This window comes from Amphibalanus amphitrite, unplaced genomic scaffold (assembly GCF_019059575.1).
Source record: "Amphibalanus amphitrite isolate SeventyFive unplaced genomic scaffold, NRLGWU_Aamphi_draft 000224F_arrow, whole genome shotgun sequence".
Taxonomy (NCBI): Eukaryota; Metazoa; Arthropoda; class Thecostraca; order Balanomorpha; family Balanidae; genus Amphibalanus; species Amphibalanus amphitrite.
In genome coordinates, this window is record NW_024881719.1 from 620,131 (window position 1) to 640,962 (window position 20,832).

General features: G+C 52.4%; 1 protein-coding gene across 2 annotated transcripts in view; it reads right to left on the minus strand.

The window, feature by feature from the left end:
- Nucleotides 1–20,832, minus strand: part of LOC122385588 — an 82,676-nt gene that overhangs the window by 30,937 nt on the left and 30,907 nt on the right. The window contains exons 1-2 of one of the 2 annotated variants that reach the window (XM_043373959.1): nt 18,275–18,469; nt 2,837–3,353 (exon numbers count right to left, since the gene is read on the minus strand). In XM_043373959.1, the coding sequence (XP_043229894.1) occupies nt 2,837–3,265 (429 nt within the window). In that variant the 5' untranslated portion in view covers nt 3,266–3,353; nt 18,275–18,469. Of the gene's footprint in view, nt 1–2,836; nt 3,354–18,274; nt 18,470–20,832 lie in introns of those variants that run through there. The other variant, XM_043373958.1, reaches the window with a different exon arrangement.

The following is a 20,832-nucleotide window of genomic DNA, read 5'->3' on the forward strand; positions in this document are numbered from 1 at the left end:
GACGAACTGAACGTAACGACATAAGCCGCTGGATCGCTCTTATTGAAGCAAGGGCCGATACGGTTCAGTGACACTTGTGTAAAAATAATCTAAAATAACAGCAACAACGGCAACGCATGTCTTAATTTGAAGCTGAACCTTGGCTACAAAAGCTATAATCATACATTCTGAGTTATGACTGTTCCTCTCATAAGCTTCAGATTCAATCAATGCAATGAGGAAGGTAGGTATAGAATATTGAACATGCAAATGAGCGCAAGATAAAGAATTGGCCTGCATAAATGCGGCAAGACCAGTGCAGGGACCGCTACGGACGGTACAGGACGATACTGCAGGAGCAGTAACACGGGTCAGGGTGACGAGAGAGCCTCAGGCGACACGGGAGGCCGATGCTGACTGAACCCCGGTGCGCAGGGTGGCCTCCGCGCTGATTGTGAAGCGTGACCGTACGGCCGCCGCGGGACGCGATCCGTTCCAGACCAGCGATAGTCCGCCGGGCATCGCGGACCTTCGCCGGCCACTCTGAACTTCCACTGAAGGCCCGTGTCGAACGCGGTGCGTGGGGGAGAGCGTGACGGCCATGACGGGTAGCACCGACTATCAGTGATAGTGCCGACGCTCATGACGCATCGACAAAGTGACGATGCTTCTGGATTTTCTTATTACATTCTTTGCTGAGAAAAGTAGAAGTGTGAGGACTTTAATTGTGCACAACAAAAAAACGTTCAAAAGTAGGTACGCAACATTAAATAACATTTTACGAAATTCGATTCATCGCATTCTACGCCAAACAGTTTTTAATCATTCTTTTGCTTTTACACCTCTCACCTCACATTTCTTAACTACCATCTATCGTCCTTGTTCTCCATTCGTCGCGCCCTGCAGACCGGGCAGTGCGCCGTGTCCACGGAGGCTGCTCTCCGACCGATCCAGTTACACGGTCATTACTCCCCGGACGATCTATCCCTCGTCCGCAGCCTTCAGCACGCCTAGCGCAGGTGCGAGCACCGACAGCGGCACCAGCCGAGTGGAAAACACCCGTGAGACAGCGAGAGGTCGACGGGTGACGGATTAAAACGTTACCGACCGGCGCCGAACAGCCAGAGCGATCAGCCAGTGACGAAAGTGAGGGGTCAGAGCGGTCGGCTGGGTGCAGATATATGGGATTACAAATGGATACAATAGAGCGCGACGGGCAGGGTTTCTGGCACACAGACGCGAAGAAGACACATCCTGCCCGAGGTTTCCGGCCAACAAAACACGATGCGGTCTAGGTGTACACAGGTTTGAAAAGCGACATCCGCCGGGTGAGCGGTACGACCTCACACATCCTGGCGGCTCCGTTGACATTCAAAGGACGTCCTGCGCCCGTCTAAGGACGGCACACATCCGGTCAATGAATGGGTCTTTTACCCTGGCTCTTCAGCCGTCCGCTCCTCTCGCTCGCCCTTTCTCGTCTCTCGCTCGTCCCTCTACATCGCTCCCCTGCCATTCTGCCAGCGTTCAGAGCCCTGCGCTTTTTCGGCCGGTTTAATTCAAAGACCGGTCGGTCGACAGCCCTCTGTTTTGTCGCCGGGTGTCTGGACGGGACGCGTGCGGCCTTCAGCCTTCCACCTGGTGCAGCAGCAGTGCCGTTTCACCGTTCAGCTGCGCCTGCGACGAGCGGCGCGCGAGTGCCGTCAAAACCCGCCCGACCCTCTCCATTGAGAGGCGCGTGAGTTCTAAAGGGCCGCCGCTCGGCTGGGGACACTTTACAGCCGCGCTAATCCCCTCGGGCAGCAGGTGAAGGGCCCGGTAACCGCGGCGGTTTGGGCGGTGCCGCGGCGGTTGGGTGATGGGCGAGAGGTGAGAGCGGTGGTCGCGCGGCGCGGGCTCCTCCAGTGATCTTCAGTCACCGGCCTCGGGGTAGAAGTCCTCAACTCTGCTCGTCAGACAGATATGACCTTCACGAGCCGCGAATACCGTCCGTTTGAAATCACCGCCAACAGCTCTCCTGACGTGGATAGTGATTTCACAAGAATGCTGGAGAGCCGAGATATTTGGCGAGGCTGAAAACCTGCCTCCCGACTCAGACAATCCATAATTGGCATAGTGACTCCGAGTTCGGAGTGCTTATAAAGTTGGGGACTAACGTCTTATTTAAATATTACTGGTTTCCTATCACATGGTCCTTGCCAATTGTCACATCTTCTGAAGGATATCTTACGCGTTTTGTTTGACGAACTATGTTGACGCATCCTACAAAATCTATTGACGGAGTATCACTAATCACCTGTCCGCAAACAGTCCCTGTCGACCCCGATCCGCGCACACCAGAGGACAGCGATGACTGTCGTTTTCTCCCCTCCAGACACCCTACGGAACCTCACCGCGGTCAAGGCTCCCACCCGTAGACAGCCTCCCCTCCACCCGAGATCTGACAGATTTGCCGTAAATTACGGACGTTAGCGCTGACCGGTCGGATTCCGGGTCAAGGCGCGGAGCTGTGTAAGTTGCCCGGTGGCGGTGCTGGCTCACTATCGCGCTGCACATCGGGTGGTAAAACGTCAGACGGTCCGCGCGGCAGCCGCTCATGTTTGCCGACTGGCCGGATTCAAATGGCCTCGAGTCGAGCCATTGAAGAAGCCATGTTACGGTGCAATATCCAGGTACTTACTCAGCACTGAACCGGGACGAGGCTATTCAAACATACAGCCACTTAAATGGGCAAACACTTCAGAGTCATTTAGCGGAAAATGCAACTCATACAGCAGCCAACGACTAACATTAGCTTACTTCCCTACTCTTATATGGTGGCATGAGAGATGACCCACGTTGCCATGAAGGCCAGACTCACCTGTGGCATGGAGGGCGGTCTGACTCCCTTCTTCCTGCCTCTCCGTCTGGGCGGCACGATGTTATTGTCTCCTCGCTCCTCCGGTGACTGGAACTTAAAGCTATCACTGCGCGAGACCGCATTTCCACTGCGCTCTTTGTCCGCACCGCCGCGCACGCGTCTCATCACTCCTCGGCCCTTCACCCTGAACTCCTGCAGTGTGTCGATGAGTCCGCGCGGCGGCGGCAGCGTCGACGCGTGCAGGTCGTCCGTTGACACCGACAGGCGGGTCAGGTAGAGCGGCGACAGGTCCGACTGACACCGGCGCAGCGCGTACACGTCCAGCGCGTCGGCGTCGATGAACAGCTCGGGCGGACGCTGCTTCTCGGGCGGCTCGGCCGGAAACAGCCGGCCCGGCATAGCGCTCAGCTGCTTCAGGATCTTGGCCATGACGCTGGCCGATCAGTAGAGGGTGGGCATGGTGTCCTGCAGCGGTCGGCACGGGCCGGCGCGGCGCGGCGCGGCGCTCCCGGCGCACCTGTGAACAAATTTGGCGCGTCAGACGAATGGCAGTGTCACCGGCACGGATATATCGTGACCTTGGAGGAGGTGTACGAGTGGATTACCAATGAGGCAGAAGATACGCTCCGAAAGACACCAGATAGCTCTGAGTTTGATGGCATATTTCGAAGAGGTGAATGTACGGAAACAATCGCTCCACACACTCAGGTAGTAAAGGACGGAATTACTCAAGTCACGCAGAGAGGAAGGTTTGAGTTAGTGTGAAAATTGTCCCACGATTGAACCGGTTAGGTATAAGTGAGTCACAAGCGCGTTACGACATTTCGGGCACAATCTGGACTGATTGACATCTTGCGATGAATTTAATTGCATTCCACAATTTTTTTTATCGGAACAATGTTGGCCTGCAACTATAGCAAACCGTTCGATCATTGTGCTCAGTATATAGGTATATGCTCAGCGAATCGGGTATCCACATTCCACAGGCATTATTTATCATCAGTGCCGACAGTTGGGACGATCACGGAACCACCAAACGACAATTCTAACGACTTGAAATGGTGGGCGACCACCGACCGAAGAAACAAATAGAAAAAAAAAATAGGCGGTCGGACTATTAGGTGACGAACAATCCCTGACGGGAGCGCCCGCAGACGAACGGACGAACGGTTCACGAGAGCTCGGTTGAGCGGTCCCGTGGAACGCTCCCGTCTCTGGGCAGCTGTAAACGCTTCCCCCGGAGCTCCTGGATCCGCCTCCCGTCTCTCGTCTCTCGTCTCCCGTCTCTCGTCTCTCCGTATCCGTGTCCCCGCCCCGGGTCAGTCTCACCCACAGCGGCGACCAACGGTCACCGTAATTGCCTTCCAAGACCGGCGCTGCGTTTTCAAGCCCCGACAAGGCGTAATGGTCGGTCCGCGCAGCGTGGTGCGGGGAAACTCACCACTTCAAAATCGCCAATTACAGCCTGTGCCGCGCGGAGAAACCTCCGCCGGGCGGAGAAGCGGGACGAGTGACGTGCAGAGTGACCGGGCCGCACATGACGGAACGCCGCCTCTGATAGCGCACCCACTAACGCTGCAGTCACTGACATTCATTGTCGAGAGTTATGACCTTGTGTGTGCTGAATGTCACCCCGCCCACTCCTCCGCCCCTCTGTCACCAACTCGCCGCACCCTCCCCCCGCCCCCCCCCCCCCCTGCGGCCCCAAAGGACGTCTGTCATCCGACTTGAGTGACCAGTTGCGGTATTAGCGTCCATCTAATCAGCCCTCGCAGTGTAGGGTGTGCCGAAAACCCGACGTGCCGCACGTACCTAATCAGCGCCTAAACTCTCCGTCACCGCAGCGCCGACGGCGACCGATCTGCCACCTGGCGGCCTTTACTATAAACACCCTCGGGTCGGCGCTACAAGTCAGAGGGGTCGGGGAGCGAGTTTTTACCTCGTGCCATCGATCAAGACCATATCGCTGACAGTCTGGTGTCACGAGCTGAGGCCCGACGCGCCTCTGCTGTGACACTGGCCGTGGTGCGACACGCTGAACTGACATTCCCTGTGACCAGCCATGGGTCTGGGCCGGTCTGAAGGGAGAGGGACGGGCAGCCCGTGCGTTTATTTTGCTACATTGCCATCGCGCCGAGATGGGGCCTATGTCAAAAGAGTGCAGATTCACTAGAGGCAATGATCCTCGCTGACCGGAGTCTGTCGATTACAAAGCTTTGGAAGCGTTATGGCGCTGTGAAACATCTCGGGAGAAGACGATCGTCAGGGTAGGTAGGTCGAATTGTGAGCAATTTGAAGCGTTTTGAGTGAGTTAATGACAGACAATGCCAGGAGATATTTCACATTGCAATGCTAAGTCCTAAGTCCTATACAGACTGGTTGTGAATGAAGAGGATTTGCGGATGGCCTGTATTCCTCGTCAGGTCAGATGACCATGCATGTACTACTTCGTAAAAATGACCGTCACTCATGAGTCACAGATGCCGCTGTCAGCTTTTGAATGAACATTCTGAGCATCGTATGCATGGCTCACCACAAGCGGGAGTCATCGCCATTAAAACACAAGCGAGCCAACCTATTTGGGTAATTCCTTGCACACAGACCTAACGACTCATTTCATCCGGCCGTTGCCGACCGAACAATGCCCAATAATATTCCTGTGGTCACTCTGCTTGCCCATGAGGACCCCAAAACGCCTCCGGCAACGCAGTGAAACACACACCATTCAGGGAAACAATCAACATCCGACCAGCAATCGCCAATGACGTCATCGTTACCAATGACGTCATCAGGCCAATGGCAGCGTCTCGCGTCACCACGTCTGCGGTACTGGCGGACCCGTGATTATCCCGGCGCTGCCCCGCCCGAGCGTTCAGTTCCGCCTGCAGTGACCCCGTCCTATGACTCAGGAACCGCTCGACGGAACGAGCAGGCAGGTGGCAGGTATCGATATAAACGAGGGTGGAATACAAGGAATATACCCGGAGCTGCCGCAGGCGAGTCAGGCTCGCTGATCGGACCGATCGCGGCACACGGCGGTGCACATTTCCGTCGTTTGACGGCGCGGCTGCCGTCGTTTGGCGGTGTTTTCCTGGAGCCGCGGTCACCAGGAGCGTGTAGTGTCCACCTCAGTGTGACGGTATGATGGTATCAGAGACGTTAGACGGTGCACGGCATGGTTAGAGCTCGCGGAAGGCGTCCGGTGTTCACAGGGACACGGACCCACTGGTAAGGGTAGAACCATGGGTAAATACGAGAGCTATAAATATGAATATTTATGTGCAGTGAAAACAACAAAATACATAAAGCTCAACAAAACACGGAAGCGTCTTATTAGCGGTACTGTAAACGCAACTTATCTTTAGGTATCAGCCATGATGGAAGGAGAAATAATGTAAGAATATATGAAAAGACGTTTCCTGAAGGACAGGTAAGTCAGATCTGCTGCTTCATGCACGCTTAGGTGTTGTACTGTTGACTTTTTGCACTCTGTGCCTAGGTTTTGGCATACAACATGTGAATATCATGCAAACTTTTACGTCTGTGTATGAGTTCAGTATCTAAAATAAATACATGCTATGATAAGACTAATTGTAATGGTGTTTCAATTTTGTTCGCAATAAAGTTGACGACACAAATAGGTGTACAATTGCAGAATTGCATAGTGAGGCAAATTATGCAAAACAACTTACGTAAAGCACAGACGCCAGGTTACAAGTATGACGGAAGAAAAGCCAGGCCAGCCACCAAAGTTTCAGCGTAATAAAATCGGTTAAAATCTGTTACATTAGAGTCCCGAATTTTCTCGAGCCAGAGCCACAGATCACCGTTCGCCAAATCTCACTTTCTGCCGTTCGGAGGCGTGCAGACCCGGGTTAACTGCCGCTCACGGACTGCGGAGCTACGTCATGCCGCTTTCGATTTCGATGTCGGGGTCCGGGTCACCACAGGGTATGAGAAAACCACACGACTAATGGCAGGGTGCCTGAGAGGCTTCCGCGTGCGCAGCTGATAGAGCAGGGGTGAAGTGAGAGGCCGCCTCCTCAGAACTGAGGATTTTCCGCCGCGTGTCGGTCGTGAGGTAGGTGGGATAAAGGATGTATTTATTTCAGATGAGTGATGCCTTTGAGTTAAAGAAGTGTGCATCCACAATGCAAGGTTATCCTCATGTTCAATGTCAGAACAGCTGCGTCAGGCCGGAACATGAGTTGATGAAGCCAGGTAGAACAATGAAGTTCTCTTCTAGCGAAATTCTGCCGGTGCCATGTATCATAAGTTTGACCTGGTAGAAACAATGGCCTCTGGGATAAAGCTCAAGGCCAGAGCCACAGCAAAAGGGAAGGCGTAACCTTCAGCCTCAAAGGCAGGAGGCAACGAGTAGTTCACACGTTAAATGACATGTATTCACCATTCGGCTAGATAGTTTCCTCCATGGAAATGTCACGCATTTTGGTATCACTATGCTCAAAATGGCTACAATAGGCGATACGAAGCTCAAGTGCAAGGCATATTGCATAACTCAGCTTTGCTATTGCTAGCTTCGCTACATTTTGAATGAAAGCGCTATGCGGTTTGCAGAATGGAAAAGTCGGTGTAATTCCCCTTAAATAATAAGAATGCATGCTTGCATTTTTGGGTTCGTGATAACTCTTAAACCTTAAACTTTTATGCATGCTGCAAAACCCAGTTCCGCATTATGGCAAAGTTAATGTGGCAACTAAATACTTCCGTGTAAATCCCTCCGTGTTTCGTGCAGTACCGGGTCAAATCCGCCAGCGCTATCGTCCTTGTCCCGCCCTCTAGCAAGGTCACCTTCCAAACCAGGACGGCACAGTTCTGGGTAGCACAGCACATATGGAATAACCGATCACATGAGTGATTAATTGACAGGTATGAATCACCGTATCACGGCATGCAGCCCTTTTCGGGCGCGCCTCGGGGGCGGCGGGGCGCACCACCCGCACCCAGCAACGTGCCGCGTGCAGAGCCAGCGAACCGGGCGGTCAATTGTGCATCCTCATTCCCAAAGTCACCAAACAATGCACTTATCTCATGAATCACATTTCACCTCCATATAAGACCACCGATCTCCAATAAGCCGACGGCAATTAATTTACGTTCGTAACGGTGCCGGTAAAGCCGTGCTGCTCCGGCCAGCCACGAGCCAGCCAGCCAGTGCAGTGGTGGCCGGACAGTCACCGCCACGTCATATAAGGCGAGTGCCGGATCACCGTCCCACCGTTCCGTGCTTCTATCCTCAGGATACAGAAATCCTTCTCCTCCACGCCGCAACCCCACTCCGGGCTGGACAGGCACTTTTATCTCATGCGGGCTGCTCCCTTGGAGCGGCACCGCTGCTCCCGAGGGAGCGCACCCCGTAGCCGGGTGCAGTGAGTGCTTGGGGGGCTGGTCGGCCTGTCCATTTGGACGGGCTCAGCCCCGGCAACTCTCTAGGGTGTCTGCCCAGACCAATGTCTCCCCCTAATTCCTATCATCCTTCCGGCTCTGCAATGGTCTTGTCAGACCGAAAGGGCCTAACCCAACAAAACAAACAACAAAACAAATCACCGTCACACGGTACAAAATGAGCCACACGGTACAAACACGGGTCATCGGACCCCGGTCAGTGGCAGACGGCCAGCGTCCGAGAGTCGCGGTCCCATCTGACCGGTCCGGGGCTGCTAATGCCGGTGTTCCTGATACTGAACAGGACAGGGGAGCTCACAACAGTTGGCTTGATAGAGCATTCGTCGTCAGCTCGTTTCCTTAGCACGCTGCCATTCTTCTCGATGTTTGATATTTTGTATAATGTCCCTCGCACGTGACTCTCGTATTACTTGTTTTACGCATAGATCCTTTTTTCAGAAATCTGATTTGAATGGAACTTTACGCTAGTGATCATAAAAGCTCACAAGCATTAGCCTACTTCATCTCGCCTTTTGCGATTCACACGCGAAAGCAGTGAGCACTAGCAGTCGCAGTGAATTGGTAACACACGACTCAGCACGGCTCGCTACATCAGAGAGGCAGTTCTGGCTGAGCCGGCACCGACTCTCGTGCCTGGGACCGGCTCGTGAGAGCGCCGGTGGTCCGGAACGGTGCCGCGATGGCCGTTATTGGCCGTAAATTAGCCGGAAAGACGCCACAGAGAATTTAAAGCGTCACCAGTGTGGTCTCAGAGAGATCAATGTGGGAACATTTGGGTCGGCTGGTGCTAAAACAGGCGCTCTGAAAATATAAAACTCGCCTGCTGAGAAGGATAAATCACTCAGTAGCGGCTCATAAAAATGTTGCAGTGATGCAACTCGACCCGGAATATGGCGCACGGGCGGTAATCCGACGAACGATTGCTACAGCAGCGACAATATGACAGTGTGACACCATCCATACCCATGTACCTAGAACATAAACCATGATTACAGGAAAGTTTTTTTTTTTCAATCGTCTCGTGCACAGTATTTTGCCGCAGCCTAGTCCGTTCAGTACCGCAGAGGAGCAGCTCAGTACCGCAGAGGAGCAGCTGAGAGTGGAGACTGCGACTCAGCACAAGCCACCAGCACGAGGAACTGCGACGCAGCAACAGAAACAGCCTCACGAGACCGAATTAATTTTCTTCTTGTGTCTTCTGTCTTCTGTCTTCTTGTGTCTTGTGTCTTCTGTTCCAGCACTTTCCTTGAAAGACGATAGTTATTATTGGTATAATGTTACAGGTGCCATGCTCTCTCTCTCTCTCTCTCTCTCTCTCTCTCTCTCTCTCTCTCTCTCTCTCTCTCTCTCTCTCTCTCTCTCTCTCTCTCTCTCTCTCTCTCTCTCTCTCTCTCTCTCTCTCTCTCTCTCTCTCTCTCTCTCTCTCTCCCTCTCTCTCTCTCTTTCTCTCTCTCTCTCTCTCTCTCTCTCTCTCTCTCTCTCTCTCTCTCTCTCTCTCTCTCTCTCTCTCTCTCTCTCTCTCTCTCTCTCTCTCTCGCTCGCTCGCTCGCGCGCGCGCGTTATTGACAACAATCTTCCAAAAGAAAAAAGTTATACAAATTATACAAATGAGTTCACAAACTTCTACTAAGTCCCAGCCAGCAGCAACAAACACTTGTCATTTGGAGCGCAATGTGATCCCTACGCAAATGTACATGTTGATAAAACCTATTAATCCTTAATTTGATGCATCTCACATGATCTCACCATTTCCCAACACACGCATGCCTTAAATTGCACGCAAGTCAAGACAAGCAGATGCATAAGATAGCATTGGTATGCGTGCTAATGGTGAGCTTGGGATTGAATTTAGCACACGGCGACTGCTTCGCATTTTGACAAATTGACCTAAATATATGCGCACCCCACCCATCTAATAAAAGAGCGTGACATTTGTAACTGGCAGGATAACAATGACGAGCAATTACTGGAAAAATTGCCTTATGTTTCAAAGTTCCTATATATTTCGCAGACGTATCATGACATTAGGGTATGTCAAGGCCGTGCATCCATGTTAGATTGAAATAAAAGATAATACTTACATCGTACGTATTTAAACATAATTTGGAATTCACAAATTCTAATGTCGATTGTCCCAGTATTTTTTTTTTTATCCCAGACTCACACTAACGGCTCATAGTAGTGAAAGTGGCGTGCGGTAGAGTAAAAAATGAAAAACTTAAGTCAAATAGATGATCAAAATGGCATCACTTATCTCATCCTTCATTGCATACAAAGTCAATAGCAAACCGTTTATGTGGAATGTCATCTCAATCTAACTATGTAGTTCTATATACGAACATTGACGACTGACGAGTCACCGGTCGGCGGTTACATAGAAAAGTTGCCTATAATGCCAATGACGACACGCATGCCAATAAACATTCCGAAACAGTGGGCGGGAATAGAATGGAGCCGTATGGAAATATTGGATGATAATATCGAGTCGATTTGACAGTTTTACTTTCACTGGGCCATTACACGCCGGTTACGGCGCCTTTAAAGTCGAATCACCGACGATTGGCGTCACATTGGGCCATTGCGCCACCCAGGAGGCTGAGAAATATCGGGAGCTGTCAGGGAGTTCGCTACGGTTAGCTACGGTCAAGGTCTTCCATTTAATCTGGAGAGGGCTTGGCAAGCCAGGTGATCAATTTGGGTAGTTATCGTCGAGGTTAATTGAATTTTTGTATGAACTATTTCACGTCGGTACAGCTACCGCTAGTGGTAATGCCATCACAAGCAGCCATCATGCAACAATGGCTCAATAACTGAGCAACGCAAATATGTTCTTTGTTTCGGAGGTTCCACCAAGCTAGCTGAAATGCCTCATTGTGAAATTTTGGACAATGCATGCCAAGATCAGGGAATGTGCTGATCCTTCCACCGGAAACCGTCATGTGCCGTAATATTCGCCGTCCGTTCTTGGTAGTCTGGTCTCGCCCTCGCATGGAAACATGCACCGTTGTTCCATATACGTCTTACAAATTATACGCCGCATGACCGTGCTAAAACTGGAGACGTTATCGCTACTGGCCGCGCAAGGCCGTGTCATGCTTTCGCTCCTTTTTAGCGCCGGCTCATCGCAGCCCGGAGCGAATGGTAGATCACGCGGCAGAGCATGGAGGGAGAACCCCGGCGCGGCGGCAGACAAGATGCTCTAACGGTACTCTGATAGAATGAATAGCTAATGGACTATCATACAGGCTTAATTAAGAATTTTACAACTATTTGGGGCTATCAAGCTAACTGGAATATAATGAGACTTAAAGTAAACATGTGAAAAATGGAACAAGAATTCATATTTCTTTGGTATCACTGGGTCATATCATTTTGATCTTGTTCCAATTCCACAGATTTCGGGAAGGAAATCGTCCACAAGCAGCGTCCAGAAAGATGACCCCGGGTCACAGAGGGCCATGACCAGATGACCTGAGCGACGGTACGGTGGGGCAGCGAGGGGCGGATAAAGCACCGATGGCACGGGTTTCGTCACTGCACACAGACAGACAAACAAACGACTGGCTGAGGAGAGAGACGAGCGGCATAAAGATGGCTAGTGGACACCTTCACCCGCAGACACGGGCCAAGCCTTCATGCCCGGACCAAAAAGACGGGTCGCCGCACAATTCATGAAGCATACAGTGCCAAAATCGCCTCGCACGTGTGAGAAAGTCGAGAAAGTTTACCAAATAATCTCCATTGTGCGTTTGGAGCAGTGTCCACGATGACGTCATCTCCATCAGTCGGTCACCAGTCGCTGACCTCGACTGTTGTCAGAGAGGGGCACGTTGGATGCCGTGACCTCTCAGAGACCTCTCACAGCGCCCGGGCCGGCGGAGCGTCTCCAGCGGACAGCGGCTCTTGGGACATCCCTGATCGGGTCGGCAATCAGAAGGCGGGTCTACTCGTCGGCACCGCCTGCCCCGCCGCCGCCGCCACTGGCCGTTCAGATATCGTATAAACGACAAAGGCTGGCCGAGATATGACCCGACTATGGTAATGCGACGGCCGCCGAGGCAGCCTGACTTACGGCCCAGCTTTTCGGCGATAGCATCGAACGAGAGAGTGGCCACTTGACCCGCCCCTGCCCGCGTCGGAGCACGGGAAGCGCGCCGGGTCAATCGGAGATTCGGGGCCACTAAATTATTGATGCGGATGGAGTGCTATGAACGACTCGGCGTAAATTCGAAGGTGTGGTTAACAGCTAATGAGCCTGTGATCGAACACCGAGAAAGCTGGAAATAAAACACGGCCAGGCGTGTAAAACGGTAGGGGCATGGGCGTGAAAGAAGGCTCCAGCATTCGTGACCAGTTAAAAGCAGACTTCCCACACTTGTTCTTTTTTCTGTGTATTCTGTATTATCGTTTCCATTTGCATGTTCGCACTTTGAGGAAATTTGTTAGCATTGCATGCATTGTTGTGTTCAGTCCTTAGAGATTTGCAATCAAAACGCAAACTGATTATAAATGTAGATATACATATAAAATGACTCAGCTGCTCTATTTGGAGGCCATTGCGGTTCCCGAATGACTCGTAGAGAAAGGCTGGAGTTAAATGACGGCACTATACCTGAAACACCCCACGCACGGGTGAGACGGCACAAGTGTCCGCTTCAGTCGGCCTTTCCACCTCCCTCGAACCATAAACAGACAGCTAAATCCATGATCACCGCAGTGATAGCCGAGACTCGACAGGGCGACCCGGCCTCGGAGTCCGGTTTCAACACCACCTGATACACCTGGGGAAGCGCGGCACGCGTGTGTTCGGCCTGCTCAGCAGCCCGGAACACACGATCAGACGGGCCCGGCCCGGCGCCCATCACTGCTGTCCGCAGCACGCGCACACAGCGAGAAAGGCGCGTGCCGCCGCGCGCCGCCCGCGCTCGCTCGTGCACGGTCGTAGCGCGGGTGCACGAGCGGCACGAGCCACGTGCACGCTGTGCACGATCGCGGAGCACGCGGTGATATGGTGCACCGTGGCCTGCACATTGAGAGCATTGTTCAGTGTGCAGCTACTCAGAGCTAGCGCGTTTCAAGAGTGCTCTCGCCACGCCGAGGGTTAGGACAATCAAAACACAAGTAAGTGCACTTGAGCCTTATCAAACCCCCTGATAACGAATCAACGTGAATTACAACGCTAACTGCGATTTAGACTGTGTGCTATGAGCCGTACCGCAGTCCGTAGCGGGAAACTGCGCAACTGAAACACACGGTTTCTGAAGGAGTCGGCCCCGGCCGAGTCGGTCCATGGTCGGCTGAGTCGCTGATCAATGAGTCACGGCCGAGCAGACTCCGAGACTACAGATGGAGGAGTCATGTGTGAACAGGACACGGCTGAACGAGGCGGGCGCGGACCAGAGTCGAACGTTCTGAGGTACCGTAACAACGGGTCAAAACGGGAGGGTCACAGACGAATGGCCTCCAAAGACCGACACACCAGCAGGGGTAATGCATCGGCGGCTGAGCCACTTAAAACAATAGGGAGACAAACAAAGAGTGGAATGTCTCGAGTGCTGCACCAGCCACCAACCAAGAGGGCATAATGGACAAAAAGGAATATGGCAGATCAGTTCACCCAAACACACAGTTCACCGGCCACCCAGGCTGGGTAGTTTCTGAGCAAACACTGCAGTCCGCCGTGGTCGATCAGGGTACTTTGACGACCAGTTGCGCCACGGTAAGTATTCTCAGCTCGCTGGGAGCGTGTGTTGAGTGTGCCGAGGTCGGCCTACCGGTCTGATTACACGTCATAACCGGGCACTGACGGCGCGCCGACGGATCGCCCGGCGGCTCGGCCCGGAGCCGCCGACAGGGTCACTGGATGGGTCAGCGTGGAGGTCGTCCGCGCCCGAACGGCACAGTCGTGACCGACGCGGCCGTCGCAGCCTCTCCGGAGGATGTCGCGTGAGCTGCCAGTGCGTGCCGATCGCGAGCCGGGTACACCTCAGCCACGAGCCGACCCAGCAGTGGGGAAGTAATAGCGGCTGTTCCAGTGACCTGGACTCAGGCCGCGGCGGCCCGTGCAGAGCGATAATGAGCTATGCAATGGCAGACAATGACGGGTCTAATGACGGTGCAGGGATGAGGGCGGAGGGTGCGGCTGGCAGGGATGTATGAGATATACAGATTAGGGAAGAATGCCTACCTAATTTTTCTCAATACCAAAGCTACCGAAAGAGCGAAAAGAATAAACCCTAAGACACTGGGAGAGAAAACAGTTCCAAAGCATTCCTGATTTATGGCCACTTCCTGGTCATAAGAGAAATCCTCGCCAGTGAGTGCATTCATCTCCGGTATATTTTATGAGCCACGGCACGGGTTGTGACAGGGTCAGCCTCGGTCAGGCCGCGAGTGCAGCCGGGGTGGCAATCTCCCGCTGGGCGGAAACAGACGGTACTCTCTGCACAGCGAGCACCGCGGGCGGTCCATCGAGCCGGCACGAGACACAGCCTGGGTGTGACCGAAGGGTCGAGAGACACAGCCGCACCCAGGTGCTCCGACCACCCCCCACCGCAGTCTGCCGGGCCGTCCCCCGCACTGCGCTTCCAGCTGTGACTGTAACGGCCCCGGCCCAGCCCGGTGACCCAGTGCCGCAGCAGTAAACCCGCGCCCCGCTGCAGGGCGGAGGTATATCGTCCAGCATACAGCCTGCTACGGTCCATTGACCAACCGCTGACCAACAGGTGACCAGACGGTGACCGATTGCTGACCGACCGGTGACCGATCGGTGAAAGGTTCGTGACGGTTCAGTGGCTATGCATTGGCCGTCATTCGCCCGATTTTCGACCGTCAGCAGTCCAGTGTTTATCCGACACCATTTCCTTGCAAACTTGCCGATCGTTAGGCCAACACCCAATGAATCTCACGCGTCCATCAGATGACCGTTCGGTGACCGGTTGGTGACAGTGTCCGGTTATATCAACCTTAGGCCGACCGTGCCGCCTTACCGGTCCTGTCAAACCAATCAGTCGAGCCACTGTCCTGAGCAGTGACGTTTAGTGTCTCACACCAGCGATCTCCCGCCCGTTGATCTCCGGTTTACCGAGCCCGGATACCAGTGCCGCTTCCAGTACTGTTTCAAGAGTCCGGGACTCAGCACCGTCTCCGGGACACGACGCGACCGAGCGGCGCGACCAGCGTTGCATGACGCCGACTGTAACGGTGCTGCCCGGTCACCGGGCCGAGCCGAGAGCTGACTGAACGAGCCGAGCCGAGAGCTGACGGGCTGAGCCGGGCGGGTAGCTGACTGGCCGCGGGACGGGCTGAGAGCTGACGGACCGAGCCGTGAGCTAGCTGGCCTAGGCGAGAGCTAACTGGACGGGTCGGGACGAGCTGAGAGCTGACGGACCGAGCCGTGAGCTAGCTGGCCTAGACGAGGGCTGACTAGCGGGCCGGGAGTGCTGAGGTCAGGGGATGGGACAGGAAAACTGGAGGCATGTGTATATGAGATTCAGCGTAAGAGGAGACCGGTCAAGCAGACAGCTGACTGGCCGGGTCGATATTTCTGAGGTGAGGAGATGGGATAGGAAATCTAGACGCATGGGCAATTGAGGAAGATGGTGATTGGTGACTGAGGGATGGCTCATGAACAGTAGTGTCATGTTAATTGTTCTCCCAATGGACAGGACACAACCATGGACCAGCCCCTTGCAGCCCCCAGCAAGTGTAAGTACAAACTTACTTCGAATCAGTTTGTCCCGACAGCGGACAAACACAGCCTCCATTGACCGGGCAGGTGTGTGCAGTGTGCACAGCTGACTGCCCGATACGTGAGACCCAATCAGGGAGCGGTGTATCGGCGCCGACAGTAGACACAGCTGACTGAGCCGGCGACGGCGCCGTGGACACAGCCGATCGGACTGGCGCCAGACACAGCTGATTACACGGCTCTGTCCCGGCCACCAGACAATGACCGACCTGGCACCCCCGCCAGACCGGAACGGCAGGCTCGCGAGGAAATAAACTCCTCCGTTCGGCACGGCCTGACCGAGAGCCGCGACTGGTTGACAAAATCGAGGCCGGTAGAGGATGTGAAATCTGGAGACACGACTGATTTTCCCAGAAGGAGGATTAATTCTCTGTCAGATAGCCGCTCAGTTTGTGACAGTCAGAGCTCAAACCGGCTCACACGTGTTCGGAGTATCGACCGGGCATCTGACGTCACCACACGACAAACTGGCGACCTTACGAGGTCGTGAAACAAGTTTTTTGCTCTGTCCGCGCCGTTCCCCGATTTTCCGTTACAGACTCGGGTGTCATATCTGAGCCCGATCTCATGTCATCCCTGCCATTCGGAGCTACCCTTCCCGCACTTGAAATGCACGCTGGAGAAAGATCACATCTCCAGGTGTCAAGAGCAGCCGGTCACGAACTACGAGTGTCGTCAGGTCGATACACGGGAGGCAGCCGACCGACCGGTAGCAAACGGTCGGATGTATCGGGAAATCGGGAACGGGTGGGCCAGCAGAGGACATTGACTCCGCCTTACAAGTCCCTTGGTTCAGACCAATGCAGCTGAAGAAGTTATTTGAATAACTAAGTAAAGATTAGAGGTAAAGGAGGCACTGAGCATCAATATCACGAGGACGAACTAAAGCCAGAGGGTGAAGGACTGTACCGGCCTTCCAGGATAGCCACATGGACACCATGTTGGCGCTTTTCTGTGGTCATGCAAGGTCAATGCATTGGCTTGAATTGCACGTAAGAACGATGTAGTGATTGTAAAATAAAATGTGGAGAGAAGGATGATTTAGATCGCATGGCAGTGTGAGGTAAGGCGGAAACATGAAGTCAGAAATTGTTTTCTATTTTTGCACTTGAAGACGGATATTAGTATAAATGCCAGTCAACAGCCAGCTTCGAATATCTACTTGTGTAACAGGTGCACGGCATGTTTCATTTCATGTGATGTGCATGGCCGATGCTCATTCTCCTCGTTATAATTGGCAGCTGCAATGCAATTGCATATTCTCTCGGTGCAACGAAACATGAATAAGTAGGTATTTTCTGTTTGTTCGCCCATGCTCCAGAAGCCATAGACCTATAAGATCCATTATTCATATGGAATTTTAAATTTGATGCTTGTGAACAAATCCTGTTAGCGTGTGTACCTAATTAGTCTTGCTCATTGAACAACACTATTATATGATATTATGGTTATCAGCATCTAGTATTTTATGGGTTGACAAAACTCGATCTCTCACTACAATGATACAATCTCTTGTTTTTGGGTTTCGATTGAAATCGCCGATGCCTCGGTTACTTACCATCAGCAGATATTTAGTTATTCATTATTGCGTTTTGTAAGTAAGCAATCTTTCTGTATCACCATGTGGTAAAAACACGGACAACGAAAGATAAGACCGCAATCTTTGTCTGACGTGCGGAGACGACTACCTACACACAATAGGACCTCTCAACAAAGCACGAGACGAAAACACGTCAAGGCTGCTGCAGTGGCCACTTACGTAGAGCGAAGTTACAAACAACGACACAACCCCGTCCGATCGCTAATGTCTTCTCGACTGGCCATCTGCCCCGAGCTGGGCACGTGCCCTTTGTCCGTCCACCTGCTGTATCGGCCGGTCACCGTCCCCTGTCCTATAGTCCCCCGTCCGGCCGACAGCCCACAGACAGGGCACTGGCCCGTCATTCATACACCAAATGCACATGCTGATGAGCTGCGTGGCGACTGGTGAGACGAGCGGTCGTGCGACGGGACAGCGTGTGCCTTCTGTTATGGAGAAGTGATGTTTGGGGAGGAGTTTTGCAAGTCGAATTTATCTCGCGGCCTCCACAAGGGCATGAGCGTGGAATTAGAAAGGACCGCAGACTGGGAACATGGAGCGCATCTTTGAGCATACCGCAAAACACACTTCGTCCACAATGCGTGGAAATCTTGACCACAGTTCAACAGTTAAAATGCAATAAGATGTTTTAATTTTAAGAAATGGCAAATTCTGTATTTACCTGTGAGACGTCGGGGATGCTGGACTTTCCACTCGGCCCAGGTAGTTTCACCAGTTTGTAAAATCCGAAATACCTTGTTCACTTCAACCTCGCCAGTCCCCAAAACCACTTCACTCACGACGAAACCGTCTCGTTCGTACAGTCTTCACAGACTCACAAGTCGCAAACCCTCCCCGTCGTCTCATCCGCGACACTGAGCGCCGCCGCCGCGACGAGCCAGCGACGGTCGACCGCTCTGCCACCTGGCGGCGACGGCGGGAACCACAGCGCCGGCGGCAAGGCAGCTGCTCCGTGGCAGCCTTGCGCCTCCGCTGGCCGGTGCCGCCTCAAAGGGCGACGGGCCCAGGAGCGTGCCTGGCTTGCGACACTGGGGATGAAAGGTTTGGGAGGCGCGCAGGATCTCCGTTATCAGATGGGAGCTGGCCAGAGTGTAGTAGGCCGCGGCCCGAAACGGTGCCGCGGGAGGGGAACGCGCTCTCTGCTGACCGGACCGGAGGGCTACATGGCTAAGGGGTAATGTGCGGCCTTCGATTGGCCGTCATTAGTGCGTGATGCAGCAATTGCGCCAAACTGCCCTAGGTGCTTGCTCTTGGTTATAATTATTATTCATTAAAGGAAAAATAATGATCAATTTATTTTTGCACAAAATGCAAAGAACCTATCGAAAAACGATCGTTTATCAAACGTTTATCCAACCACCAGAGCAGGCTGTAGAATATTCAGCCGTAGACCCAACCGTCTCGCGAGTGATGACCATGATTGACACGTTCCAAATGAGAGAGGGTGTTGACCGATCTGATATCTCAAGGCCGACGAATTAGACCCCGAGATACACCGATCAAACGGTCATCTAACGCGCGGAAGACAAGAAAACGGCGCTGTTATCAGACAAACGATGCCAAATACATCCCAAGATACAAAGCGTCGTTGTTGTAAGGAAGCTTTTTTATAAAACATACAAAATGAAAATTTTCACCCATTGACTTTTTCTCACTAAAAAAAAAACTGAAACAAAAACTCAGCCACTGACACGGTGTTTTTCAAACTCATTAAATCAGTTTTGACATTGACCTTTTCAGAATGCGATCACCCGGGCATGTTACAATTAGCATCGTATCTCTGATGCCGGTGGCGGTGGACGCGGGTCCTGCTCCGATGGGCGCGTCTTGGGCCGGAGGGGATGGTTTCAGGTTAGGTACAGTTCCGGGCCAGGTCGTCTGTGAACGCTCTCCGGCCGCGGGAGTGGCTGATTGGCGGGCCGTCATTACAGAGTGATGGATCGGAGGGCGCGGACAGAGGGGAGAGGGAGGGAGAGGGGAGAGAGGACTGGCGAGAGGGGAGATGAAGGGGACGGTTCGCCTCACCGGGCTCACAAACATCTAGCAGGATAGCTCAATCAGGCGGCTAGAATGCAAAACTGACAAGTGACAGGGTTACAAGTTGACGCTTTTCTTGGAGTGTTAACCCTCGCCCCGTTGGGGGGGCCATTTTGGCCCCCCCCCCCTGTGGTTTTTCCTGAATAGCATGAAAACGGCGGCGCGCAGCGCCGCCAAATTTTCAGTACCTTCCCGGGCATCAATTTGACACCTTCACACCAAATTTCAAGTCTTAGGTCACCTTAGGTCAGGAGTTATTGAGGTCAAACTGAGGTCATGTTCGAGCAAAAATGGGCAAAAAACATGCAATCTTGAAACGCTCACCAAATCTACAGTTATCAAGCAGTTTCAAAGTTCTTTATATGGTCTAGTAGACAAAAAGCGGCGCTACAAAACTGCTATCTCGGATTTTCAAAATTTTTGGTTTTTGACCAAAAAAAAATCAAAAAATTGATTTTTTTAGAAAAACTTTGAAAAAAATCCAAAAATTTTCCGAATTTCGAAAAAACCGGAATATATGTGATAGTCCCAGCGCTCTTCTATATACATACCAAATTTCAGATCGATATCTCGTTTTTTGGCCAAATTATAGCGAAAAAACTATTCAAAAATGATGACGTCAATTTTTTGAACTCAATTTTTAGCAATTCTAGACCACGTACGGCAAAACAAAGACCACCATTGAACTCCCCGTGACGAGCTGCATCGATTCGATACCCATTTTATGCAAAAATATTAACTTTGAAATTTGACCTAATTTGACCTGACATTGACCTGACCTTGACCTGACCTTGACCAAAACGTGATCTAAGCTGGCCCCAAAGGCTGCCTGACCCATATAATCGCATTTGTCATGTAAAATGGACCATAAAACATGTATCACACGACACTTTCATATTGTGACCCCCCCGTGACCTGACCTCTGTGACCTGACCTGGTATCAGTGACCTCAAATAGCAAAATATGTGTTTGAAGAACATTTCCCCATCGATGATTTTCAATGAAATGCATTTTACTCGATTTTACAACGCATTTCTTGAAGTGCCTGTAAACGGTGAAAATTGGACCTTTGACCTGACCTGTGACGTCATCGGTTTGACCTAGGTCAATAAAATTGGGTCACAAGGTAGTTCCCCGTTGGGGCTATCCAACGCCGTTTACCGCTTGTCGCTATGTTGCGTG